At 46.8% G+C, this 27807-nt stretch overlaps 1 protein-coding gene across 1 annotated transcript; it reads right to left on the bottom strand.

Moving 5' to 3' along the window:
* Positions 1-11517: 11517 nt before the first annotated feature.
* Cisd1 (CDGSH iron sulfur domain 1) lies at positions 11518-25464 on the bottom strand. The gene is made up of 3 exons (XM_028780286.1): positions 25343-25464; positions 16606-16811; positions 11518-12186 (listed from the first exon to the last, which is right to left on the bottom strand). Exons 1-3 carry the CDS (start codon positions 25371-25373, stop codon positions 12097-12099), a joined length of 327 nt encoding a protein of 108 aa, XP_028636119.1. The 5' UTR covers positions 25374-25464; the 3' UTR covers positions 11518-12096.
* Positions 25465-27807: the final 2343 nt, after the last annotated feature.

The raw sequence follows: 27807 nt of genomic DNA, 5'->3' as shown, positions 1-27807 counted from the left end.
ATCTATCTATCTATCTATCTATCTATCTATCTATCTATCTATCTATCTATCTATCTGAGATCAGGTCTCACTGTGTAGCTGAAGCTAGCCTGGAACTCGCTATATAGACTTTGAACTCACAGTGATCTTCTCTCTGCTTCTGGGAGTTCTGGAACTAACCACAACCTGCCACAAGTTATATTTATACAATGCGTTTCATACACAGAGCACAGCCAATTAAAATTACTCAGAAAAGTGAGCGTAAGAGCAGAAAGACTTTCCGAGAAAATGCATATAAAAGGAAAGTCACTTGAGACTGGAGGTCTAGCTCAGCTTGCTTAGCATGAGCAAGGCCCCCATGTTCACTATCCAGCATCAGGAAACAAGAGTGAGGTAAGACACGCCACACAGACAGAATCACCTAAGCAGACATGGAGGCTGGAATACAAAGATGAGCGGGGAACACTAAGCGGTAAGTAGAGGCTTAAATGCCAGGCAGGTGAGGAGGTATGTATGGCAGAGGAAATGATAAGTTCCATTCGTATTAAGAGGGTTGGGTTGAAGAGATGGCTCAGTGGTTAAGAACACTGACTGCTCTTCCAGAGGGCCTGAGTTCAATTCCCAGCAATTACATGGTGGCTCACAACCATCTGTAATAGGATCCGATGCCCTCTTTTGGTGTGTCTGAAGACAGTGACAGGGTGCTCGTGTACATAAAATAAATAAATAAATAGATAAATAGATAAATAAATAAATCATATTACAGTGTACTCAAATATATAAGAGAAATAAATCTTAAAAAGAAGAAGGAGAAGAAGAAGAAGAAGAAGAAGAAGAAGAAGAAGAAGAAGCAGCTGCTGACTGTCCACAGGTAATGTGAGACAGGTGGGGGCCTATATCTCTGCATTGTCTGTTGACAGTCCTCTCAAGTAGGAGAGAAACAAAAGATGGCACTGGGGTGTAGCTCAGCTGGTAGAGTTCTCACTTAGCACAAACAACCTCGCACAGACCATAAAGTTGCTCAGGTAGCACACACCGCCTACTTACCACACTAATGAACACACGGGGTAAGAGAAAGAAACACAACTGGAGTGTTAGCTAATGCTTCTTGCCAAAGGCGCAGGGGGTGGGGGTTGGGAGGGAGTCAAATTCATCAGAAGAGCAGAGGGGGCGTGTTCTGCCCAGAAGGGCGTTCCTGGGAACGCTTCTCATAGTTTAGGATGCTTGCAAAGGTAACGTAAGCTTGGGTGCTTTCATTGGCTCCTGCATGGTGGAGTTTCATTATTATTTTTTTCTTAATATTTTTCATACATTTGACCATATTTATCCCTTTCCCAACTCCTCCAAGTTCCTCTCTACCTCCCTACCCACTCAACTTCATGCTCCCTGTCTCAAAAACAAAACACAAAACAAAATGACAATTACAAACCAACAAAATTCCAGTTAGACAAAAAGCCCAAAACAAAAAAAAGCATACGAAGATACAGTCTGTTTTGTGTTGGTCAACTCCTCTTGGGTGTGGGGCCTGCCCTGGAGGGTGGCTGATACCCTCAGAGACACTCCACTGGAGAAAACTGATTTTACCTGTCCCAGCGAGTGGCTTTTGGTTAGGTAAGGGACTTCGTGCCCACTTCTCCCTCTGAGCTGGGATTTTTGTCTGGTTTAAATCTGAGACAGTTTTGCAGTGTTACCACAGTCTCTGAGTTCGTATGTCTATCAGTCCTGTCGTGTTTGGAAGACACTGTCTCTCCCTTGGAGTTCTTCCATCCCCTCTGGCTCTTACACTCTTTCTGTCTCCTCCTCCACAGGACTCCCTGAGCCTGAGAGGAAAGTGCGATAAAGACATCTGAGCTAAGACTGAGTGTTCCTGTAAGGGTCCACGATTCGCTGAAGAATGATACCCTGGACTCAAATAGTATGCAAATGCAAAGAGTGTTTTATTCTGCAGAAGTCCAGCATGCTGGGGTATTACCAAGACAGACAACCAAGTGAGCTCGCAGGCCTGATTTAAGGCACACTAGGGGATTGGGGTCACCTTTATCTTGTTCTATCTCTAGGACATTCCATTACCAGGGTGTGGGGACTGGGAACTGTTCCTGAGGAAGTAGCTGAGGAAGTCTGGAAACTGTTGCTGACCCATTGTCCCTGCCTCAGGCCAGGTGGAGGGGCAGCTTCTTAGGCCTGGACGTGCCCAGTTCTTGGAAACAGACATTTAGGCTTGCACTGCCCATTTGAAGCCTGCCACAGAGTCAGCCTGTCTTGTTCTGAAGTCTCTCGCCATCCGCACATTGTCTAGTTGTGGGCCTCTGTGTCAGTTCCCATCCCCGTGAGAAGCTTCTTTGACGGTGAGGGTGGAGGGCTGAACGGTGCTCTGGTCTGGGTCCCAGCCTAGTGTGGTGGTTGTGAGTCGCTGGTAGAAACTGGCAGTGTGAGCATGCCTATAGGTGTTGTGGTCAGAGGACCACTAGCAGAAGTCTCTCCTTCTATCACACGGGTCATGGGACTGAACTTGAGTGGCCCTCAGGCTTGCCAGCGAGTGACTTTAGTCTTTAGTTGCTGAGTTATCTTGCTGGCATATATATATATATATATATATATATATATATATATGTATATATATATATATATATATATAATTTAATGTATATCAGTACAAAGTTGCTCACAGTTGCTCTCTTCAGACACACCAGAAGAGGGCATTGGATTCCATTACAAATGGTTGTGAGCCTCCAGAACAACAGTCAGTGTGCTTAACCACTGAGCCATGAGTCCCTGGTAGAAATTGGCAGTGTGGGCTGGAGAGATGGCTCAGTGGTTAAGAGCACTGACTGATCTTCCAGAGGTCCTGTGTTCAATTCCCAGCAACCACATGGTGGCTCACAACATCTGTAATGGGATCCGATGTCCTCTTCTGGTGTGTCTGAACATATAGCTACGGTGTACTCACATACATAAAATAAATAAATACATTAAAAAACAAAAGAAATTGGCAGTGTGTCAGAAAGGAGTGGAGGTGGGCTTGAAGGAAAGGTTGAGAGGGGCAGTGAGGGAGGGGGAAAATTATACATTTGGAGTTGTTTTTTTTGTTTTTGGTTTGGTTTTTCGAGACAGGGTTTCTCTGTGTAGCCCTGGCTGTCCTGGAACTCACTCTGTAGACCAGGCTAGCCTCGAACTCTAGAACTCAGAAATCCACCTGCCTTTGCCTCCCAAGTGCTGGGATTAAAGCCGTGCGCCACCACTGCCCGGCTACATTTGGAGTTTCTTAAAGCTCTTATCTCTGAGCATGTGTCTCCACTCTAACTCCTCCGAACATACGTTCTTCTGTAACTTTTCCTGGAAGGACACCCGAGGTCCCCCTGTTTTCTTTAGTTCTGTTTTTCCTGATGGAGTTGCCTTGATCAGTTACTGTCCACTGTTTGATCCCACCTCAAAGGTTTCTGTCTTCCTCTCATTTCCTTAGAGGCCAACAAAGGCTTAGCCGGTTGGAGCTGCCTCTGTGAAGTCAGGATGGGCACTCTCTTAGTCAACAGTGCTGCAGTCTTTCCGGTTTTGACGATGTTATCAGTGAGGGATTTGGAAGACTGGTTCCCTAAGGGCAGCTCGGTATGGTTGGTCTAAGGGCCACTTGCTGGGCAAGAAGTCAGGAGACTGGGCATTCTCCCTAGGCACCAGGCAGGGGTGAACCAAGAAAGGTTGGGGTGGGGCATGGGTGGCAGTGGAATAGCGGGGCTGTTCCTGTGGCTTCTCATTCATTTCCAGTGTCTTCTCCTTATGTGGGTGGGTGTTTACTCTTCGTATCCTTCTTCAGTTTCCTCCTAGGGAGACTGCAACCTAGCCCTGTAGGAGGAAGTAGTTGGTCTGTTGTGATTATGATTAAGCTGTAGACTGTAGTCCAGAGAACAGCTTCTCAGACAGGAAGTGGTCAGAGTCCCAATAGCATGATGTCATGCTGCTATTCAATGTCAGGTGACAGTGGCTAACCGAATGCTTAGCAAAAATTATGGGATGCCGTTGTTCAGAGCAAGCTCCCGTTGTAGGCTCCAAGAGTCCAAAGTCAGAACGGAGAATAAATGCCTCCTAGTTACATGGCGCCAGATGGACCAGGTCTTCTGAAAACTCAGAGTCCAGGCTGAGTGACCTGAACTAGGAGCTGGGCTGGCTTTTGTTTCAATTGTTATAGAAAAGAGATGCAAGGCCAGGATGTGGCGTAGTGGGACAGCACTTGCCTAGCAAGTTATGAGATCTCGTGTTTGGTCCCCAGAGCTGTCAAGATCTGCTTTATTTTATTTTTCATTGTCTTGTACTGTTCATGCAGTGATACCTTGTTTTACTCCTGCCCAGTGCGAGCCCTTGTCCTATTTTGTAAAATGGAGGTTGCTTCATTTTTATGAATCGCTAACAAAGGCCGTCAGAACTGTAACCGATTCTGTAGTAAGTTTTCCTTGTGACAAATGTAAGGCCCGTGTTTTATTTTCACGACCGCTCTGAGATGGTCTTATGACTCCTCTGTTATAACAGTTCAGGAGAGTTAAGAGGTGCTCTAGTTCCATTCTTATGATGAATTAACACATAACCCCTGCCCCTTTGAAATGACACATGGCATAGCTTAATTTACAACAGACATCTGTACTCTTATGTGTACTGCAGCAGTGGTCAGACACGGGATCAACTGCAGTGCCTGTCAACGATGAACCAAGCTGATGTGGTACCTGTAGCTACACAGCGGATCCTGTCATTTACCGCAACATGGAACTCGACAATGAGTTAAGCGAAACAAGCCAGGAAAAATGGCAATCTTGTAAGAAAAATGGGCATCTTGTAATTTCACTCATAGATGGGTTCTGAAAAGGCTTTGTTCAGAGAGGCTGAACCCATGGTCACTGGAGGCTGGGGATAGTAAGGGGTGGAGGGATGGGTGCTCAGTTATAGCTGAAGAGCCAAGAAGCTGTGTGGCTGTGTGTACTGTTTCACAGGAAGACATCAAGGGGAGCAGTCATAGTGTGCATCTTTTTTTTTTTTTTTTTTTTTTTGTTTTTTTTGAGACAGGGTTTCTCTGTGTAGCCCTGGGTGTCCTGGAACTCACTCTGTAGACCAGGCTAGCCTCAAACTCTCAAACTCAGAAATCCGCCTGCCTCTGCCTCCCAAGTGCTGGGATTAAAGGCGTGCGCCGCCGCCACCACCACCCGGCTTGTCTGCACTGATTTAAACACTATACAGTGAATAAATGTCCCCCAATACCACGTGGTAGTCTGTTGAACCCAGGGCTGTCCATATGCAAGGCAAGCGCTCTCCCACTGAGCTACACCCCCGGCAATGCATACTGGGGTTTTACTGTTTTTTACTGTTGTTACAATCTTAGATCGGTTAAAATTTTTATTTAATGAATTTTTTAAAAGCCAACGTTGTATAGAAGTCAGGAAACAGCTGGCGTGAGTATCTCATTATGCAATGATAACGCCTAAGCGGCAGCCAGAGATACTCTCTGGTGAGGTCCTGGTGGGTCAACTCCTGGCCTTTTCTGTCTGGAAGAGCAGGGATGACGATGGAAACTCAAATTGTACTCCACAAGACAGGGAAATATGCAACTTCTCCTTTAAAAGTACAGCCTAGGCTGGTCCCAAACTTGTGATCTTGTTTCACCTTCTTGATTCCAGTGTTCACCCACAGCAACTAGGAGAGTGTGGCCTCACCCAGGCGGAGGAGTGAACTCAGGGCTGGGGGCTCTGGAACTGGACCGTCCATACTCCAGCCTTCCTGATCCTTTGTGGTGCTTTCCTGACAGAAATTTGCCTTATCTAATCTATTGATCTAGTTTCAAGTTACTCTAGAACACAGAAAATACCAACAATTATCGACTGGTCAATTATCTGGGTGTCCCATGTCCTAGCCAGTTGACACATAAAACTAACCATTAAAGAACAATCTCAAGAATCTTGGTCTGAGTTGGAAATCTGCAATCTCTACATAGATCCATGATGTCTCGGGGAGGTGGTTAGCAGGCTTTGCAGACCAATATCAGCAATCTCAAGCTTGCTCAGGGGAGTTTCGTTTTTGCTTACAGTTAATAAAGTATGTATGTATTTGTCCTTCCTTCTGTCTAACTCTGAGCCAACCACTTTGCCAAGACTTTGTCAGGGACACAGAGGTAACCATACATACAAAAGGACAACAGAGTGATGGGAGGTGCCGTAAATAGACAAGGAACCCTGGCTTCCAAAGGGACAAAGCCCAGACTGGTATAGAAGGTGTGTTGCTTCAAAGGTTTCCAAGGATCCTAATACAGCTTGTCCCAGCTCCAGAGCCTTGCACCCCAATTCCAGCAGCAGCTGCTGGTGTCAGGTTATTTGAAACAGCTTTGGAAGCTGTGACTAGGGTCAAGAGAGGTCAGTGGAATGGGAGACCAGCAGGCTGTGAAGGCTGGCTATCACCTTACAGCAGAGTGGTTGTCTGAACACTACTGTAGACAGTGGTCAGCTCAGTCACTGTGAGGCTCTCCTAAAGAGTGGGTAGGGGATTGCCTGGAGAAACGGCTCAGCCATTATGAGCACTCGGTGCTCTTGCAGAGGACCTAGGTCCCGGTACCCACACCAGATAGCTCACAACTGCCAACTCCAACTTCAGGGGGGATCTGATGCCTTCTTCTGACTTCTCTGGCCGGGTACCTGTGCTCGTGTATTAATCATACAGACAAGCAGGCAAACACACATACACGTAAAAATAAAAACTTCATTATACATATGCATGTGTCTGTATTGGGTACATGAACATGTGTGCAGGCGTGAAATCCCCTGGAGCTGGAGTTACAGGCGGTTGGGAGCTGCCCAGTGTGGATGCTGTGAACTCAAACTGGGTCCTGGGCGAGAGCACTAACTATATACTGAAGTAGAAACTTTAGGGGTTCTTTGGACAGTCAGTTGTGTTGGATGGTGTTTTGTTGGGGCAAACAGATGAAGGAGTGTTTTCCTGGACATTGGAAAGACTAAGGCAGACTGGTGAAGAAATGTTTCACTGAAGCAGACATGGGAGAGAGGATGTTCTGTTGTTCTTGGTGCTGACTGGATACTTGACAGCCAAACCTGTCAGGGCAGGTTATTCGGCATGTTTTCAAGGTTGGGGACAAAACAAACAAACACCCCAAAAAACCATCACCACCACCACCAACAAAAAAAAAACCCAACAACAACAAAAACCAGGCAAAAACAACAACAACAACAAAAAAAAGAAGAAAAAATCACCAAGTTTAGCACAACAGACCAAACAATACAACACACACACACACACACACACGTACACACACAAACAAAATGGATTGGATTCTCAGGTTTGGAGAGGAGAAGGCAGGGATGTAACCGTTAAAGCTACATTCCAATTCAGGTGTTAACTTGAAACAGTATTTATTCAGTGAACGCTACTGCTCTAGGTTACTAACATTACGGACCAAAAATTTAAAACTTTTCCCTCAGGGATTAAGAACACTACAGGTGATTTTCCAAAACCAGATGTCCAAACCACAGGGAAGTCACAAATGTCAGCTGCTGAAAGTGACTCTGCTTTTGGGTGGGGTGGGGGCTAGGAAGGGAGGGAGGAAACACAAGCTCAGTATCCAACCAGAGGAGTGGTTAAGTTAGGGTTTGGTGTTGTCAGTAGCAGAGTCTGTACACTAGGTGGCGCTCAGAGCCAAGACTGAAGCCAAGAAGGAACCCAAAATCATCTGACTTGCAGGGTTCTGAGGGATAAAAATAAAATTCTCAGAAGAGTCCACAATGGGACTGGTGTGTTGGAAACATGAAGGCGGAGAAATTTAAAGTCACAATAATGAGCTGAACATGTAGCCAGGTTGTGCCAATAAAGACGGAAGAACAAGGATTCTGAGTGGGGATGCTGTGTGTGTGTGTGTGTGTGTGCGTGTGTGTGTGTGTGTGTGTGTGTGTGTGCTTGTGCAGAGGCAGGAGGATTGGGAGTTCGAAGACAGGGCTACATAGGGAGATCCTGGCTCAACAAACACAAAAGAAAACAAACAAGCAAAATAACAAGAAAGAAAACAAACCTAAATAAACCCAAGAAAAAAAAGCATTGCTCGCAGAGACAGACAGGGTAAGAGATTGTGTCTTACAGTAGATGAGTCGCTGCCTCCTCACCCAAAAGAGTCAATTTGGGCTTGTGATGGTTGTGATCAAGTTGATAACAACTTTTCCCCAAGTCATAAGCGGGCAGTCGATGATAAAAATCATTCTCAATGAAAAAACCGGGAGCGCCGGGCGGTGGTGGCGCACGCCTTTAATCCCAGCACTTGGGAGGCAGAGGCAGGCGGATTTCTGAGTTCGAGAGTTCAAGGCTAGCCTGGTCTACAGAGTGAGTTCCAGGACAGCCCGGGCTATACAGAGAAACCCTGTCTCGAAAAACCAAAAAAAAAATAAAATAAAATAAAAATAAATAAAACATTCTAGTACCTAGTAAACACTAATAAATGTCAAAAAAAAAAAAAGAAGAAAGAAAAAACCGGGAGCCAGTGAGATGACACGGCAGGTAACATACCTGCCCGAAGCCAAGTGCTGGCCTTGTGTTAGATCCCCAGAGCCACGTGACGGTTCCCATCTCCACATACCACGCACACATCATTCCCACATGGGAATAATAAATGATAATCTGGGAAATCTATACAACTCTTGTCGATTCATCCGAAGCCTTGGTAAGAGTTCTGGTTGTCCTTCTGTTAGGATGGATCGGAAGTATGAGGACCACTCTATCACCAGAGACACAGAGGTACTGTCAGGGAGGAGTACCTGTCTTTCTGACACAAGGCCGGCCTGGTATTCTCCCAGCATGTCTGATGTGGAATGGCTTTCGTTGTTGTGCAGGGATTAATTACGTTAATGGTTAATAACGACTGTCAAGCTGACAGGATGGAGATCTGCCTAACGGACACCTCTGGATCTGTCCCTGAGGTGGGGTTCTAGACTCAGCTGAGATGGCAAGATCTTTTCAACAAATGACACCATTCTATGGCCTGGGGTCCCTGATGAGCTGAAAAGAAACCAGTAAACTGAGCACCTGTATCTGTTTGCTGCTTCCCGACTGTGGATGCCATGTGACCAAGCTGCTTCATAATTTCTCTCATAGTGGACTGGACCCCCAAACCTTCCTCAAGTTATTTTTTGTTGTCTATTTTTGTCATAGCAAGGAGAAAGGCAACTAACACACAGGAGGTCACACTACAGGCAGCAATCTCTAGTCGGCAGTCCTACTGACGGATGGGAAAATCTTACTCATCTTTGCTTTCTACAGCAATCCTGGCGATTTCAGCTAATTTATTCCTGTGCGCAACCCCTCTATGGATCTTTGAGACAAACTGTGGTACTCATGATTGAACCCTGACCCTTGCACATGGGATGGACGCCCCTAAGCTGACTCTGAGCCCAGAGTCCTTAAGCCCCTTTGCTTGGGAAAGGTGGCTGCTTAATGGAAATTCATCCTTTGGGATCTTTCTTCAAAAAAACAGTACGGTCATCACCTACGGTCTTGCAGAACTGCCCTTGGTTTGGACCCATGGTGGTAACTGGAGCAGAGGTCTAAAGCATTCAAAGCTGTTACTAATTTCCCATGAACCCGTGCTGAGCTATCAGGTTTGAAAGTTTAGTCAAGCATCCGAGTGCGTCAACATCTTAATAACAAACACATTCTAGAACTTTAGACGGGACCTTGGCTTGGTGCATCTTAAGACTTTATGACTTCATAGGGACAATCTATGGCTGCCACCTTCTTATTTTGTCAAGAAAAATACTTAAAGGAGTTGATACTACGACCACCATTTCATTGAAGGATACTTCAGTAGCATAGATGCTGGTATAGTTTTAGAATAAAAAGCAAACTCATACTGGTAACTTTTTCTTACTATTTTTCCTTCCTGGATAGCTAAAAATTTGTCCTTGGTCATAATCTGGGGACAAATGTCTTGCTTAGCACCATCACGTCTATTTAAAAAGCTGTGAGGTGAAGCGGTTCTGCCCATCAGGGTGAGGTGCCCTGTGGTAGCTTAGGCCTGCATCTCTAGCATGAGAGAGGCTGAGGCAGAGTCTGTGTTCAAAGCCAGCCTGAGCTACACAGTAAGACCGTCTCTAATAAATAAATCTTGACAACTAACCTATACAAACAAAGAGAGCCTACGCCACTTATACAACTAACTGGGGACCTTAGTCTGTGTTTCTCTTAAAGCCAAGTGCCACCGTAATGGGTAAAAAAATATCTTCCAACTATTTGGAAGCAGTTATCACTTATGAAATCACCCTTATCGTACAGTGCCATAATTAAAAGCCTATCTTGTATGTTGTATCATAAATTGTGACAGTCAGTTATGGGTGTAGACAAGGCCATCTGTCGGACAGATGTCACCATATCTCTAAACATGGCTCCTCACGCTGGAAACTCTAGGTGAACTCAAGATCTTGATGCAGAAAGTAAAGTCCAAGAGGGCAGCAGTTTCCTCTTCCAGGACAGCCACCAAATTTACATTGATCTAAAATTTGGAGACAAACCCTGATAGGGTCAGTTAGTCCAATCTGTTCATTTAAAGGCTGAGAAACAGGCCGGGGACAAGGCTTAGAGGATTAAGTGCCTGCTGCGTTTGCACGAGGACTGGGCCCCCCAAGCTCCATAAAAGCTAGGCGCATCTGGAGTTAGAGCATCTGGAACCTGGACACAGCCAAATCAATGAGAGATCTCTGGCATCTACATGTGAGCACACACTCTACACAAACACACAACATTCACACACTTCAAAGGCTGAGAAGCCAAGTGGCCTTGCTTGAGATCAGTAAATGGAACAGAGACGACAGCATGCTGTTCAGCAGTGGCTCGGGTGGTCAAATGAGGAAGATTCTTGGAGCCTCGGGCGCTCAGGCAGAGAGCAGCCATTGGATATTAATTAAGGCATGCCTTCAAGCCTTTGTAAGACAAAGATTGTATAGTAGAAAAGAAAGGGCGGTCCGTTTCATCCTCAGAGAGTTTCTTTACTAACTTAAGCCATGCACCTGATTGATTATCCCCAGTGGGAAATAAAAGCTCCCTATGCTTTTGATGGAAAGTTGTCACTCTCAGAGGCTGTGTGACTCTGAGGTCAGTATACTTGACTGTGGGTGTCTAACCCTCATCGATGGCGTCCGTCTGGTGTCCTTCTGTTCTTGGGCTGGTGGTGCTCTTTAACACTGCATGTGTGTGCTCAAGTGGAGGCCTGCGGTTGCTAACAGTGGCTTCCCGTATAGCCCTCCATTTTATTTACTGAGGTGGGGTCTCTTGTTCAACACAGACTTCATCAATTATGGCTGGTGTAGTCGGCTTGTTCTGGTGATCCTCACCTTTGCCTGTCAAGTGTTCGGATTACAGGCAAGCCCCCATGCCTGCCTGGCTTTTTTGTGGGTACACAATCCAGAGCCATCTCTCCAACAATCTTTGTGATTACTTAACCCACATCACTGTGGCCTAGATTTCTGCCAGTGGTGTCTACAGTGGATCAATTACATATCCACAGAGATGAACACAAAAGAAGTTGTTGCCCCTTTATTGGTGACCCGGGCGAGGAGTTTAAGAACAATATTCGGTTAACTCTGACTGAACACATGAAAGCACACAGGCTGAATCCATGCCATGACCTCAACCAGAAGGAGAGGCAGGCTCACGGCAGGGTTCTCCTCCGGTGTAAGAAATCAATGCAACTTCATCACACCCCATTACTTTCCAAGTTAACGAATAAGAAAAGATTTCCCCTTAAACGGACAAGTACAGTGTACATGTACATGATTTTGGAATAATTTAATACTTTAACCTCAAGATACAACTATATTCTAAGACCATTATTTTAAAGGAACGGATCCTTACAAGACCAAAATAACCCATATAGCATGAGGTTGGTTTAGCCTTTCTTTTTCTTCTTCTTCTTTCAACAAATGTGCACCAAAATGTTTCGATAGCAAGGCCGATGCCATGAAAATGTAAGCTGCGATTTGCAAGTACCAACCACATCTAGAACCCGGGGAGGCCAATCGGACGGTGGGTTGGGTGCCATTCTAATTAAATGATCGGGTGACATCACAACACGCTGGGGTGCAGCCTCGCAACTGTCCATTAAGTTTCTTTCTTCTTGATGATCAGAGGTCCCACGTTGTCGCCAGTCTCTTCGTTGTGCTTTATGTGAGCCCCATCACAGAACGGGAACTAGGAAGAGAGAGAGAGACTGTGAGATGTCTAATCTCCACAGCAGTCTGTGCCTGGCAGAGGGGCAGTGACACCTAATTCCCACACACCAGAGCTTGCATTTCTCTTGGCTAGGACACGTACTTCACTGAGCAGGAGGAAGAAACAGACAGGAGGAAAATATCCACTGCTATTTGAACCTCCCTCCTACGTCTGGTGATGCAGGCTGACGCAGGCTAAGGCTGTGGCCTGACCACTTACTTACTGGCTACAGTTCTACTGACCTACGCCTACTGTATCATCATCATCATCATCACCATCATCACCATCATCATCATCGAGGTATGCTGAGGGTTGAATCCCAGGTTTTGTGCATACCAGGCAGGTACTCTACCCACAATTATGCCCATGGCTCCATTTGCAAGAGTTCAAGTTTATTGTATTAAAATCAATTTGTAGTCGGGTGTGGCGATACACACCTGCAATGCCAACACCTGAGAGGCAGAGGCAGGAGGCTCAAGAGTTAAAGGCCACAGCTTTTGGGATGCCCCTACGCCAGTTGTTCAGGACCCACATGAAGGTCAAGCTGGACATCTGCTACCTATGAGGATGTAAAGTGAGTAAGTTAAAAAACAAAACAAAACAAAACAAAAAGTTGAAGGCCAGCCTAGGCTGCATGAAATCCTGTTTCCAAAAATAAGAAAAAAAAATCAATTTGCTTACCCTCACCCCTGGTGTTTTTCCCTTTCATGTGGTTCATGGAGACATTTTCTTCCGGAAATATGATTTCCAATGTCCATTCATTTTTACAAATCCCACATCATAGGCACAAGTGACATTGTTGTGTCTTTAGTCAGAGAGAGGGACAAGCTAATTTATGCCAGTATTTCCCAGAGCAACTTCTGCAGGACCCAGGCTTGCTTTTGCTGTGCTAATAAAACGAATCAGGGAGCCCCCTGAGTCATGGCAGACTTTTTTTAAAAAAAAAAAAATGATTTGTATTTTATGCGTATGTCTACTTTGTGTCCATGTCTGTCAGTGCACCGTGTGTGTGCAGTGTCCGTGAAGGCCAGAGAGGGCGTCAGATTCCTAGAACTGGAGCTACAGAGCTGAGAGCTGTACTGGAAACGGGCCTGGCATTCCTGGTCTTAACTGTGAGGCTGAGGAGTCGTCCTGGGGGAGGCTTTGGACTATTCGCACAGCTTAATGGGGGTTTAGAGCACTGGCTTTGCCTATTCTTGAGTCATCCTGAGCCACTGAGATCTCAGCTCTACAAAGTCCATATTTACTTTATGGGACTCGTCAGTGCAAGGTTGTTTCCTCCCTCCTACTTCTGTGACCCGTTTCCCTGTCTCCTCTCATGGAGAGAAGCTCAGACTTGTCGCATTGGTTTTTCGGCAACACAGGCTTTCTCTGACTTGGATGTAGAGTTTTAACTATTCTGTGAAAACGGCAGCAAAGGGTCAGCTAATTACTTACTCCAAGGGTGTCTCCATCACCACCTACTCCCCGGGCAGTGGGGCTGGGCCGCTCAGCACCAAAGCCCAGTCAGTCCCTCTCCTTCCCACTCAGACGCTCTCTCGTCACTTCTCCCCCAGGCCCGTCCCATCTCCTGACTCTGCGCTGTCCAAGTGCAGAACACTCTTGGAGATCTCATCTCTGATTCTTATCAGGTCCGCCTGGACTCACCAGTTCTGGTGGCTTCTGCTGCCACCGTGTCCCTACGTGAGGGCCTGTTGCACATCTCCACGCAACCTCACCTCAAACCCACTTGCACCTCAACTCCTCAGCAACACTGTGCACACATAGGCTTTCAAACCAGAGTTGCCTGTTTCTGTTGAAGGCTTGGATCCCTTTAAACCACACACTTAGATCCTGTAGTCCCTCCTTAGTCACTGCCAGTGTGTGCTGCTCTCCCAGAGGACCTGAGTTTGGTTCTCAGTGTCTACGTCAGGCGGCTGGCAACTGTCAAACTCTAGCTCCAGGGGCACCAATACACACACGCACACATGCATGCATGCATGCACGAACGCGCGCGCACACACACACACACACACACATATATAATTAGAACTAATGAAAACAAGTCATTAAAGAAGTCACTGTTTCCTACTGGTCCTGTCCATTTCTCCCCATTTCCACAGCCAGCATCCTACTGTGTCATAACGTCAAACCATAAGGGGAAGTTCTCATACAGAGTCTCCTCATGAACTCATCCCTGGAGGGCCTGAGTCCTCACCCACCCCCTTCCTCAGGACGGCTTACTTGCACAGTTTGAGAAAGCGTTCCTAGGACTTGCAAGTGCTTGTGCATGTGTCTCCCATTTCCCAGACACAGTCTAACTCTCAGAAACTTTAGCCCCCGGCATGAGCACTCCTAATTACCAAAGCACCAGAACCGCACACTGGGCTCCCGGGACACTGATGTTTGCATGTGAACACTTAGGGAATTTACACTTAACATCACTGGCTGCAGAGCTCCTGTGACTGGGGGAAGACTCTGCATTTTTACTTCCTATGTTTTAGCGAGCAGCAAGAATGGAGCCTACTGTAGGCATACCTTTTACAGCAAGACTAGTCTACAGAACACTGAGAGATTATGTCCTAGTAGCTCAAGGAACCTACGGCTCACATTCCATGTCCACCTCAGGCCATCGTGGGACACAGTGACATCTGACAAGCTGTTTTGCTGGACCACACAGCACCAAGCTACTAGACATGCTTCCTGAAATATACTTTCTAGGGACAATGATGGGGACGAAGGGTGGGAGGAGCGGAGCAGAAGAGTGGCCTAGGAGCCACATGATATTAAAGCTGAAAGGGGCACTCTTAGGGCTTAGACAGGGGACCAGGAAGAGGTGACGGAGGACAGTGGGGGCGGTAAACAACAGAATATGATGACATGGGCTCATGACATGGCCCAGCAGCCCATTTCTCAGCATGGTAAGTAAAGACTAAATTGTGGACCCTCCCTCCCCACAGGGCTGCAGAGAGGGCTCAGCAGGCAGGTGTGTGTGCACTGCTCCTGCAGAAGACCTGAGCTGCAATTCTAGCCCCCAGCACTCATGCTGGGCACTTTCTAAAACTCAAGCTCCAGGATATGTGATACCTCTGGCCGCTGCAGGTCCTTGTTTGTCCGCAGGAGACTATAACAACACACACACACACACACACACAGACACACACACAGACACACACACAGACACACACACACACACACACACACAAATATTATTAAAAAATCGAAAATTAAAAAATTAAATACTCCCCTAAACATACTTTCTACTAGATCTAACATAGCCCTTCCATGTTTTTGACCCATGATCCAGGACAGCGTTTTGCTATGGTAAGTCTCCATCATACTGCAATTTAATGGCATTTAAAGAAAATCTTTCTTTCTCTCTTTAGACCAAGAGACCAGACTCATGGTTTCAGGTAAGCTCCCTGCCACCACCTGTACTCCCAGCTCACAGGCCTGGCCTGCCACCACCTGTACTCCCAGCTCACAGGCCTGGCCCGCCACCACCTGTGCTCCCAGCTCACAGGCCTGGCCCGCCACCACCTGTACTCCCAGCTCACAGGCCTGGCCCGCCACCACCTGTACTCCCAGCTCACAGGCCTGGCCCGCCACCACCTGTGCTCCCAGCTCACAGGCCTGGCCCCTTAAGCCTTGGAAATCTGTTTTCCATGAATGTGAAGAGCAGCACACTCAGTGTTAGCACTGGGTCTCTCCGGACAGCTGACATTCTGAGGTCACCCAGTGAATCACCCTGTCAACATGCTTAGAGAGAGGGTCCCAGTGTCCACATCTAGAGCCTGCAGGAGTCACAGACAACTCTTCCATACTGCCGGGTATTTAGTTACAGGAACTGCAGTTACAAGACTGCCTAGGATACTTAGCAGTAGGAAGTCTGAGCCAGGTGAGGTGCTACACACCTATAATCCACACTCAGGAGCCAAGCAGGAAGGCTGACACCAGTGCAGGGCCAGCCTAACTAAAGAGTGACCCTCTGTAAGCTCCCAGCTGCACAGCGAGATCCTGTCTCTCACACACACTTTGCTGTCTGTTTCTTATTGTGCCCAGACTGCAGACTTTCCTCCAGAGATCCCCTTGGGGAAGAAATCCCAAGAGACAGTCAAAGAACAAGATGGTTCCTCGGCTTAATTCAGTGAGGGTATGATGCGAGTTCACATTATGACAGCTGTACATGATAGAACATACAATCCACAAGAGTATGAAAAGCTGTGTGTGCTGGTGTGAGCCGGCAATCCTAGCAAAGGCAGCAGGATGATGAGTCTGAGGCCAGCCTGAGCTACCTGGTAAGGCCTTGTCTCGAACAAACAGAAAGCGGGATGTGAGACCCAGGGAGGAACAGACTCCACAAGTCGGAAGAAGGTTTTCTACCAGCCTCTCACAGCGTCATGCTGGCCGAGCTCTTACCTTTTTAGACCTCCAGCATCGGCAGTACACGGCCTTATCCCCCAGATCCTCCATGTCGAAGGCATGCACCACCTTCGGGTTGTCTTTCTGGATCTGCAGATTCACCATAGCTTTGGTGCGATTCTCTTTCGCGTAGAACTTTTTGTACGCCAGGTAACCCAGAGCGGCTGTGCCAGCAGCAAAGGTAACGGCCGCGATCCACTCAACTGCAACAGGCAAGGGAGGGAGACAGACTGCTTGTGAAACCTGACAAACACACGACGCTTAAGATCACATGTCCTCGTTATGTGCAGGTTGTGGGTGCTCACACCACACATTCTGAAGTCAGAGGGCAACTTCTGGCAGTTGGTTCTCTCCCGCATCACATGGGTCCTGGAAATCTAACTCAGGTTTTCAACCTTGGTGGTAGCACCTTTGCCTGCTAAGCCATCTTACGAGTCTGATACAGCTTTTCAGTGTTAATAAAGGAACCCGACACAGTGGTGTAGCTATTCTTTTCCCACGGCTTGCTTTCCACAGCTCTTACCAACACAGATGTGTTTTTACTACTGAGTGGACAGCTAAGTTTGTATAAAAGAGGGAAAACCCAAAGATTATTTTCCCTTCCCCAAGACAAAAAAGGGACAGCAGGGCTTGATCATCTTTGATGAATCTCACATGTTCATCTACCTTTTCAGCAGCATGTGCACCTGCAAGGACCAACTGCTTAAAGAAGAGAAAAACAAAATCCGAAAAATAAGACTGAGGTTATAAAGAAAACAGATCAAGAGGTGATGCCATGAGCAAAGTGAGTTTATTTAAAGAGCAAAACCATTCAGTGGCTTTGAGATGCTTTAACCGAAAACCAATGCAACTCTACATCAACACAAAGAGAACCAGATCTAGACAAGACAAAGAACCGCCTGTAACCTCCCCATCACCGGGCATCCCCAGATCTGCCTGGCACGGCTGGCCCTAGGTCTGATTGAAAGGCCACGGGAGGGCTGGTGAGATGGCTCAGCGTTTAAGAGCACTGACTGTTCTTCTAGAGGTCATGAGTTCAAATCCCAGCAACCACATGGTGGCTCACAACCATCTGCAATGAGATCTGATGCCCTCATATGGGTGTCTGGAGACAGCGACAGTGTACAAATAATAAATAAATAAATAATCTAAAAAAAAAGAAAGGCCACGGGAGATTTGCAAATTGCCTTCTCTCTAAAATATAGTCTCACTTGAAACATTCAATAAATTCCATATTTCTAATTTCTTTCTAGAGTTCCTAAAACTTCATTTTAAGCAAAACATTACTATTCGATTGCCTGATGAGAATAAGAAACTGTTGGACTATCACGCCGTGCATCTACTCTTTCTGCATCTAAAGACTCCTTAGAAACCCAGGCGCTTAGTGATCACCCTGGCTCCAGGCAGAAGCCAAGGTCTGTGTTATCTGGTTAGTCTCAGCCTAACTTGTCTGGTCCTAGCATGGAGGGGCTGGAGGAAGATGTCAAACAGGGTCTGGATAAACCCACTGGACTGTTTCCTAGCACTTCCTCAATCACCTCTTCAGTGTCTGAAGTTCCCAGACTACCAAATAAAGCCCTGGGGTAATCATCACAGCCAATCCCAAAGCTATTGGGGACCCTAGGATGCCAGGATGCTTCCATAGGGTCTTTAGTCAAACTCCTCACAGGTGGGATGGAGGTAATGGTCCCTACACAAACCAAAGCTGAGCTCAGTCCTGACGGGTCCATGCCCATGCTAACCCCTTCCATCTCGGTCCTGCCGTTATACAGCTCCCATCCAGTGGTGCTAACGGGCACACTCTAAGTCCATGGACTCTATTTGCAGCCACAGTGGCGTTTTTCTCCACAAAGAAATTTAGACTGTGTTCTATCCTGGGTCATTTCCATTTCTTCAAGCTATGACATCTAAAAGAAACATTAACTAGTGTTTTCTGGTTCTCAGGTGCCGTATGACCAGGGGTCACTGGACGGCTTCAAATCTTTCACCTCAACAGGAAGATTTCTCTTTTTTATAGTACTGGGATCCAACCCAAGGCTTCGAGTGTGTTAGACAAAATGCTCTGCCTCTATACCCCCAGCCACCAGGATGGTTCGTACCTATGCATTCTGTGTAAATTAATCTTGAAGTCATTGTTCACACTGAGCTGTAATTTACTGTGATCTGCCTGACTCCTAGCTTTCCTTTTCCACGAAGAATGCAGGGAGCAGCTAGGTCCAATGGGAAGTCACCGGCAATTAAGGATGGAAGAGTCTGAGGCCAACCTTGGACATCGGACCTCAAAGGATAGAAACCTCACTCTCATAATGTCTGCTGACACTGCAATATAAGTTCAAAAGGCAGCTACAGAGCCCCTCTCCTAAATTAACACCACACAGTTCCTTGAATGCTGTGATCTTAGGTCTTTTTTTTTTTCTTCAGGAACTTATTTTGCAGGTAAATTATTAATTACCCCACCCCTGATGCCCATTTGCTGGAACGGAGGCCAGCCTCCGCCTCCTGATATTTTAACGATCCCTACAAACTTCAAATGCCCTGAGAGAACAAGTGGCTGGCATTAAGTTGCTTTAAGGCATTAAATCTATGCTCTTTTCTCATGTTACCATAGTTAATATATAGGATGGCTTTATAAAACAAATCCCAAATCAACTTTTACCTTCTCCAGATTTTTTTGACCAGGGAAGAAATGACAGAGGAGGTGACACAGACAAAAGCAGCCATTCCACAGGGGACACAGCAGATGCACACCCTGGATATGTAAGGGATACCACGGGGATCAACACATAGGCTGTGACCAAAACATCTCGAAAGGGCACCGGCCACCCTGACAAGTGTCCCAGCGCTGCCAGTGTGCTAGAGAAACAAACCGGATCAGTTCCAAGTGAGTGCTTTAGCCTCACAGAGCTACAGAAGGTCTTGGGTGTGTGTGTGTGTGTTTTCTATTCTTCCCTCTTCCCAAATTCTAATTTTCTAATCTCATCAGGGACAAACTGCTAGTTTCCAGAAGGAAGAAAAATGTTTCTATTTTATCACTCTATTGCTACTGCCTCAATCAGTTTTTTTTTCTTTTCAGGCAAAAAGTGGCAAACATCCCTGGCTACTTCAGGGCAAATACCAAAAAGGGAAAAAGAGAGATAAAAAAACAATACAAAAGCCAGCCTGTAGGGGAAAGAATCAGAGAGTAAACACCCAGTATTTGGTAGGTCTAGTCTCTTCAGGATAGGAGTATTCAGTGTGGCAGAGGTCTGTCTCTTGGGATTAGTAAACCCACTATGAGCCCAGAGCCCTGCAGCTACAATCAGAAGCGTCCTGTCGAGTGGGTCCAGCCTCTTCAGGTGGGGAACACTCAAGAGCAGGGTTCATCTTAAACTCACACCTGTCAGAGGCGAGCGACACAGGGCTCTTTGGAGGAGGCTTATTAGCTTCTCTATTGGTACCTTTCAGACTGTGGGTCAGAACTGGCACTCCCCAACTGTGAGCACTTTCCTGCCTCCTCCAGGGCTCTCTTCTTTCCTTTGCTATACACAGTTCTCAAGGGCAGGATTTTCATGTAGATCCATCAAACCTGTTTTCTTCTACACAAACACCATTAAAGGAAGATTAGAGCCTGGCGCCGGGCAAACGTGCTCTCTGCTTCCTCATGCCGCCCGGGGCCTGCTTCATAGCCTCCGCTTTCTCTTGGATGTGCTCCTAAGCCTACAGTTCTCTTGAGAGCCGATACCTCAGGTCTGCTTTATTGTAAGGGTTACCTTGCTCTGACTTAGAAACCTCACCCTTCACTATTTTCTGCCCAAGGGACCTTCACCTACCCATCACTACCAACTGCCACAGAACCGGAATGTGCATGGGCCAGGAGAGGGGGAGGGGCACTATGTTTTCTTCCTCAAGGTTTGGCACAAATGGCAGTCAGTGTTGAGTGAGCAGTATGTCGTGAGGGGTGACCAACTCGTCTTCATTTTCACCTGTCCTTTTTATGGCCCTGATGTTCCGACACCAAACAGCTTTTTCTAGACCTATGTAAGATTTACTTTCTCAGACTCAGAAATCCAAAAGCATCAGCACAGGGCACCTCAGGCACCTCAGGTACCCCAGGTACCCCAGGGATGCACCAGGTTACTCTTTCCCAGTTCAGAAACCATCCACCACAGACAGCAGCTTCTTCCAGCTACAGCTCCAAATCCTAACACCCCATTACCTGCTTACTAGTTTCTTGGTGGGACCTGTACATTTTTTTTCTCAGAAAAAAAAATTCATTAAATAACTTTCCAAAACATTCGAATATACTATGATACAAAGAACAGGAAAAATATAAAGGGAGTCTGAAGAAAAGTGTATATATATATATATATATATATATATATATATATATATATATATGTATGTATGAACAGGCTGGCTGGCATTGGTGATGTGTCTGGCACGACCAGGGTTGGGACCGACAAGAACGCGCACGCAAACACAAACACATAAATCTTCCTTACAACCTGGGGACAAGGCCAGGTAAGAAAATGCTACAGGAGAAGGCAGGGCAAGGTAGCCATTGAAGTACAGGCTTAGGGCTGGAAAGATGGCTCAGTAGATACCAGGCACCTGCTGCCAAGTTCTCATCCCTGAGTTTGATCCCTGACCCACACAGTGGGAGGAGATAACGCCCATAAGTTGTCCTCTGACCTCCACCTAGTGTTGTGACCCACATCTCCTCAACTCACTCAGTATAAGTAATTTCTTAAACCAGAATTTCTATTTAAGAGGCTGATGGGATAGCTCAGTGAGGTAGGGCCCTTGCTGGGAAAGCCAGATGACCTGAATTCTTCATGACTGAAGAGTAGACTCTACAGAGCTGTCCTGGACCAGGAACATGTATGCCTCCCTCCACATCACGGGCATATGCATGCATGAACATACACACACCCAAAAATCTGGGGGGAGGTAGGCAGCGAATACAAATACAGCCCATGATGTGCAACACTAGCCCTGGGGTCTGGATTCCCAGAACCCTCAAAGGCTGGGGAGGCTGAGTGGCTGCCTGTAACCCCAGCACTTGGGAAGGAGAGACAGGGATGCCCAGAGTAAGATGGTTAGCTAGACTAGCCAGAATCAATGAGCTCAGGGTGAAGTAAGACCCTGGCTCAATAAATAAAGTGCAGAGTTATAAAGGAAGGCGTGTGCACCACACACACACACACACACACACACGCGCGCGCGCGCGCGCGCGTGAATGTGGACATAAACATGCACACACAAAAGAAGTGGTTTAGAGGTAGTGTGTGAGTGACAACAGATGGATCTTCTGGGCTTGGGTAGGCCAGGCAGTCTAACCTCATCAGTGAGGCCTGGACTGGTGGCCCAGAAAAAGGTGAATGGTACCTGAGAATGACGTATCTGAGAATGACATGAGATTGACCTCTGTTGGTGTGAACATACGACACGCATGCGTACATGCACACATACACGGGGTTGGGGTGGGGGGCAGAATATTTGTCTTAGCTGGCTTCTTGGTTTTAGAGGTGAAGGTGAATTATGATGAACTTTTTGGCTGCATAGAACATAGAGTGGAGCTTGTTTTAAAAACCAGTTGCCAGGTGTGACAGCTCACATTTTCAACCCAGCACTGGGAGGCAGGCAGGCAGATCTCTGTGAGTCTGAGGCCAGCCTACTCTACACAGAAAGTTCTAGCTGGGCCAGGGATTGTCTCAAAGAAATAAATGGACAAAACCAATTAAAAAACAAAACAAACAAACAAACAAACAAAAAAACATTGGCAAGAGCTCCAGGAATTACAAGACAATGCTGTCCAGGGGAGAAGGTTTTAGTCAGCCTTGTGGACATGGAAGGGTAAGAGATGGCAGCGGATTCTGGGAGGTGCAGAGGTGTTAAGAGTGAGTTCAGAAAGGCCATCTATTGGGCAAGAATCACAAGACTGCATACGTGGAAGAATCACAAGACTGCATACGTGGGCAGCGAAGGCCACTTCCCAGAAACGGCCATGAGCTCAGTGGTACGTGCCCATGCCAGCCCGTGCTGACCATGGGGAGGATCTCTTCTACACTGCCTCTCTCTAACTCCAGTCCTGGTCTGAGACTCACTTATTAACCACGTTCCCTCTGTACCCCAGGCTCTCCCTCCCCAATATACAGAATTCTGCAAATAGAGACATTCTTTCTCCCTTTAATATGTATTTGTTTCTTGAGACAGTCACGTTACATAACCCAAGCTGGCCTCCAACTCTTGATTCCCCAGCCTCCGCCTCCAGAGGGCTAAGGTAGCTAGCAGGTGTTTGCAAGCACACCTGGCTGTAAGTCAATACTTTATTTTACTACTAAATACCAGTAGGAATGCAACTCTGGGGGTCCTGGATGTGGCTCAATTGACACACTGCTTGCTTTGTTGGCACAAAGCACTGAGTTCAAACCCTAGCCCCAGATAAAATGGGTGTGATATCGAATGCCTATAATCCCAGCACCCAGGAGGCAGGGGCAGGAGGATATCAGGAGTTCAAAGTGACCATTTGCTATACAGCAAGTGAGAAGTAGCTCAGGCCAAATGAGGCTTTATGTAAGAAAAATAAATAAACAAACCACAACAGTTTTACAAGACACAAGACGCAAACATTAAAAGGTATATTATGGGGGCTGGGGAGACAGCTCAGTACTTAAGAGCATGGGGTTCTTTTCCAGAGGACCAAGGTTCTTCCATTCCCAGCATCCATGGCTAACACTAGTTCCAGGATTACTGACTGACACCCCCTTCTGGCCTTTGTGGGCACTTCATGCATATGACACACCAACATACAAGCAGGCAGAACACCCATACACACAAAGGTAAGTAAATCTTTTTCTTTTTTTTAAAAAAAGGGGGGGGGGGGAGAGGGGAGGCAGATATTTGCAAGCCATTCTATAGTCCAACTCTGAGGTGGAAGAGGCTGGTAGAAGAGACTTGTAAGGCCTCTGGGACTCTCCCTATGGTCTTCATAATGATCTCTATGTTTTTCACATTAAAAAAAAAAAAGTTACCCAACACAACAAAGGTGAGTACTTCAAGTTGAAGCCAATTGGGGGCTTCACCAACAAGTTTCATATTCCTTAGATAATAACATACTAATGGACAGTCACTTTTGAGCTTCCCTGCGCCCACAAATTAAGGCAACTAAACTCTTACCTTTCGACTGCAGGAAAGACCAGCCTGCAAATTGTGACTAGTTCTTGGGATTCACCTCCTTCATCTTCAACGGCTTATTATCTAAATCAGGATCTAGTGTCTGCTTACAAAATATGATTCCAGGTTCCAAACAAAAACAACATTTTGCAATCTTCTGTCACCCGCGTGCAACAGTGTTCCTACAAAATTAACACAACTGCACCACAAATCACAGTTGCACCACAAGTTACAATGAGTACTTTATTTTATGCAATAGTCTTACTGCCTGGAACATTGTTTGTCCAGGTGTGGTGGCAGGCCTATGGGTTCAGCACCGCAGAGGTTGCCACAAGAGGATTTCAAGGCTAGCTTGGGCTAGAAAGATCATGTCTCAAAACGACAAAACAAACAGAAACAGATTTTTAAAAACCACCAAGAAAATGTAAACTCACCAAAGTGCATGTATTTAAAGGAGTCCCCAGATGGGTATCCTTTAAAGTCAAGTTTGCAGAGACTTATCTCTTTTTGCCTTTAGCATTTTAAAACTATTTGCACGGGCTTTAGCATAATGGCTTTGGTCAAGCTTCATGACCTGGGTTTGATCCCTGGGACTCACAGGATGGAAGAGAATCAGCTCCTACAAGTTACCCAGGGAGAGAATCAGTTCCTACAAGTTATCCATTCACTTCCAAGCAAGCTATGGCACCAGGTACAGACACGCTCACACGAATAAATGTTAAAAATAAAAAAGTTGTTTTCCCTCCTATGTGCCCAATCAGTTCCGTCGACATTAAGTAGAACTTTCCAGTATATAGAGCCAACCTAACTACTATAAAATTAAGGTCCCACTTTCCTAGTCAGTCACTCTGTGGGCAACCAGGGTAGAGGGGTACAGTTCTCCCCAAATACCCTTGTTCTTCCTGACACCCTGACATGGGGGACTGGTCACGTTAGGGATGGTTACAGAACCGAGCAGTATAGATGATCCCTATTTGCTGAATGAATCAGTGGGGCTCACTGTAATTTAAGTTTTTACTTGTACTCAACTAAAGGTTAGAAGTAACCAAACCCTGGGGTGTGGCGTTTTATATCGGGGCAGTCAATCACGTAAATCGCACTGGTTGTGGACAATTTTAACAGTTGATCGCCGAGGACTTACTTTACACTAGCCAAGTTTCACAAATTCAATTCTAGTCAGATTTCTACAAACTTCTGCTTTTAACGCTAGGGCAAAAGGCTATTTTCAGTGGTTTCTCAGATCACTGTCACCAGCGGCCGGATGCACAGTACGAAAGAAACTTGGATACTGAAAACCTCGGATTGGGTTTCTTTACCTAGAATTACAAAGTCGGCAAAACATCTACGACGTGACCAGTCCCCGATGTCAGGGTCTCAGGAAGGACAGGCGTGTTTCGGCGTGGGCTGCGCCCCGCTAGCCTGGTTGCCCACAGCGTGGCTGGCCGAGGAAGTGGTCCAGGGCCGGGATGCCGGCCCGCACCAGCATCCCGCGAGCGGCCGGCAGGCCTGCGCCTGCCCTTGTGATGGTCAAGGTGAAAGTCTGGATAAGGGTGGCGGGGACCGGCCGCAGTCGGCTCACCTCGCACACCGGAGTCGGAGCTGAGGCCCATGGCGCGGGCAGCGGGAAGGCCGTGGCAGGACCGCGCGAGCGAGCGCTGGGGGACCTCGGAGACCTGGGCAAGACGCGACCTCGGGGCCCACTCACTGCCACTGCGCAGGCGCCGCGGCAAGCGGGGAGCGCGTGTGCGGGCGCGCCGGTATAGAGTCGCGCATGCGCGGCGGGCCCAACCCGTCAGACGAGTGAGGATTTGACAACCGCGGGACAGCCTTGGGCGCTAAGGCGGTGACTGCGTCTGCGCCGTCCGGGCGAGCCTATCCAGGCCGGGTTTTACAGGTGGTCCGGTTGAGAGCGTTTCAGGTGACTCAGGACGAGTACCTGCAGGACTGTCGTCCGATGGCCTGCTGATCCTTTGACTTTTGGTAATAAGTAACGCAAGGAGTGGTCAGCTCAGCTGTGGGTCCTGCAAACCTGGCCAGCTCCACTGTGGGTCCCGCAAAGACAGACTTTGCTATAGGATGCCAGTGCAGGCACACTGGCATCGATGGAGCTGTATCTAGAGCCTCCGCTAGCCACATCGGGCGGGCCCCATGCCTTCTGCCTCTGACCCTGCCACTCATGCACCCAGAGAGTACCAAAAAGACGAAAACAAAAACAACTCGCTCCGGCTGGCAAGGCAGTTTAGCGGTTCTCTGCTTGCAACAACGGTACAATGTTTGCCCAGCATGCACACCGCTCTGCTTTCAATTCCCAGCATGGCCATGAATAAATAAACATAAGTAGATTGTCCGCTTAGAAAAACAACGATTTAGAAGGTTGCAGAGGCTTAGATGCCTAGGACCAGCCTCTGCAATGGAGAGGGGTTCTGAGAGAAGGGGTGTCTGGGAGCGACGAAAACAAACGACTTGAAGTTAAATCATGGGTCTAAACTGATGGCCTTGGTTCTGCTAAGATGGTTTTCCAGATTGTCCATCCTCCTCCCTCCCTTCATCCCTCTGTCTTCCTGTCCCTGTCTCCCCCGACTCCCCACTGTGTGTTCTGCTCTGATCTACACAGATTTTCTTGCTATTTTAAAAACTCTGAGATAGCTTTCTCTGCTAGTAAAAAATTCTAAGAGCTATCAGAAAAGCTGCTATAAAAAAAAATTGGATCTTCCAACCAAGTCAGAAATCCTCTCGAGAAAATATTCCTTATGGTTGTGAGCCACCATATGGTTGATGGGGAGTGAACTCAGAACCTCTGGAAGAGCAGTCAGTGCTCTTAACCGCTGAGCCATTGCCCCAGCCCAAGAAAATAGTCTTGAAGAGCTGTTTGTGCTCTCCAGAGATCGCCAGACAGCTCGGCTCTTGCTAGAGAAAAGACTAAAGATCTGCTATGGCTTTCTGCTAACTCATCTCGTGCAGACCAAAAGTCCGCATTTTATTTTATTTACATCTAAAGTCAGTTATTTATTCTAAGTTCCCTTTTGATTATCCTATGAATCAGCATCCCAAACCCAGCCCCTTTGACTCTTAGGAAACAGCAAGCACACATTTTCTTTTAACGTTGCAAAAGAATTCAGAGATCTGCCTGACTCTGTTACACACAGATGCTAAGCTAGCTGGGTGGGATCCTGTCCTGAAATTACCATTTCTACCTGGACCTAGATTTGCTGTGTCCCAGGCTGACCTGGAACTCAGGAATCTGCCTGCCTTTGTATCTTGCTGACAAGCTGGCTCATTAGTGCAGCTGCCTTTGCTCCTTTAGACTCATGATGAAGGTCCTCATAATTCACATTGCATCCTTATATCTTTACATAGTTGAAAAGTTATATAGTTTAAAAGATATATATATATATATATATATATATATATATATATATATATATATATTTATATATATATAATTTAATGCATATGAGTACACCACCATTGCTCTCTTCAGACACACCAGAAGAGGGCACCAGACCCACGAGACTCCATTACAGATGGTTGTGAGTCACCATGTGGTTGCTGGGAATTGAACTCAGGACTTCTTGTAGAGCAGTTGGTGCTCTTAACCGCTGAGCCATCTCTCCTGAGAAATTATATATGTTTGAACTCTTGTATTTAGAGTTCTTTTCCATAGCCTTAAGGGCTGCCCTGAAGATTCCAGGTTTACCATTTTGCTGAGACATTAGCCACACCTTCACCCCCTGGACTCATGCTGTCTCAGATTATCATGGAGTCATTAACGTTAACAGACAGGACATTCCCTGGAGGGGTGCGAAAATACGTACATTATTACACAAACAAACCTTCTGCCCAACTGAAGATAGTGGACACTTGCCACACTGGGCTCAGCAACTCCTGGAGGCTCACACCGGGGCCCTGTACCAGAGGCAGGGACCACGCTACTCTGTTCCCACCAGAGCTTGGCACTGAGATTAAAAGACACAGAGATTAAAAGCCGTATATCTTTTGCATAGGACCCAAGTTTGATTCCCAGCGTCCTCGTCGGTGTGCCCA

The sequence above is a fragment of the Grammomys surdaster genome, unplaced genomic scaffold (assembly GCF_004785775.1).
Source record: "Grammomys surdaster isolate TR1022 unplaced genomic scaffold, NIH_TR_1.0 367, whole genome shotgun sequence".
Taxonomy (NCBI): Eukaryota; Metazoa; Chordata; class Mammalia; order Rodentia; family Muridae; genus Grammomys; species Grammomys surdaster.
This window is presented reverse-complemented; position numbering and strand designations above follow the sequence as displayed.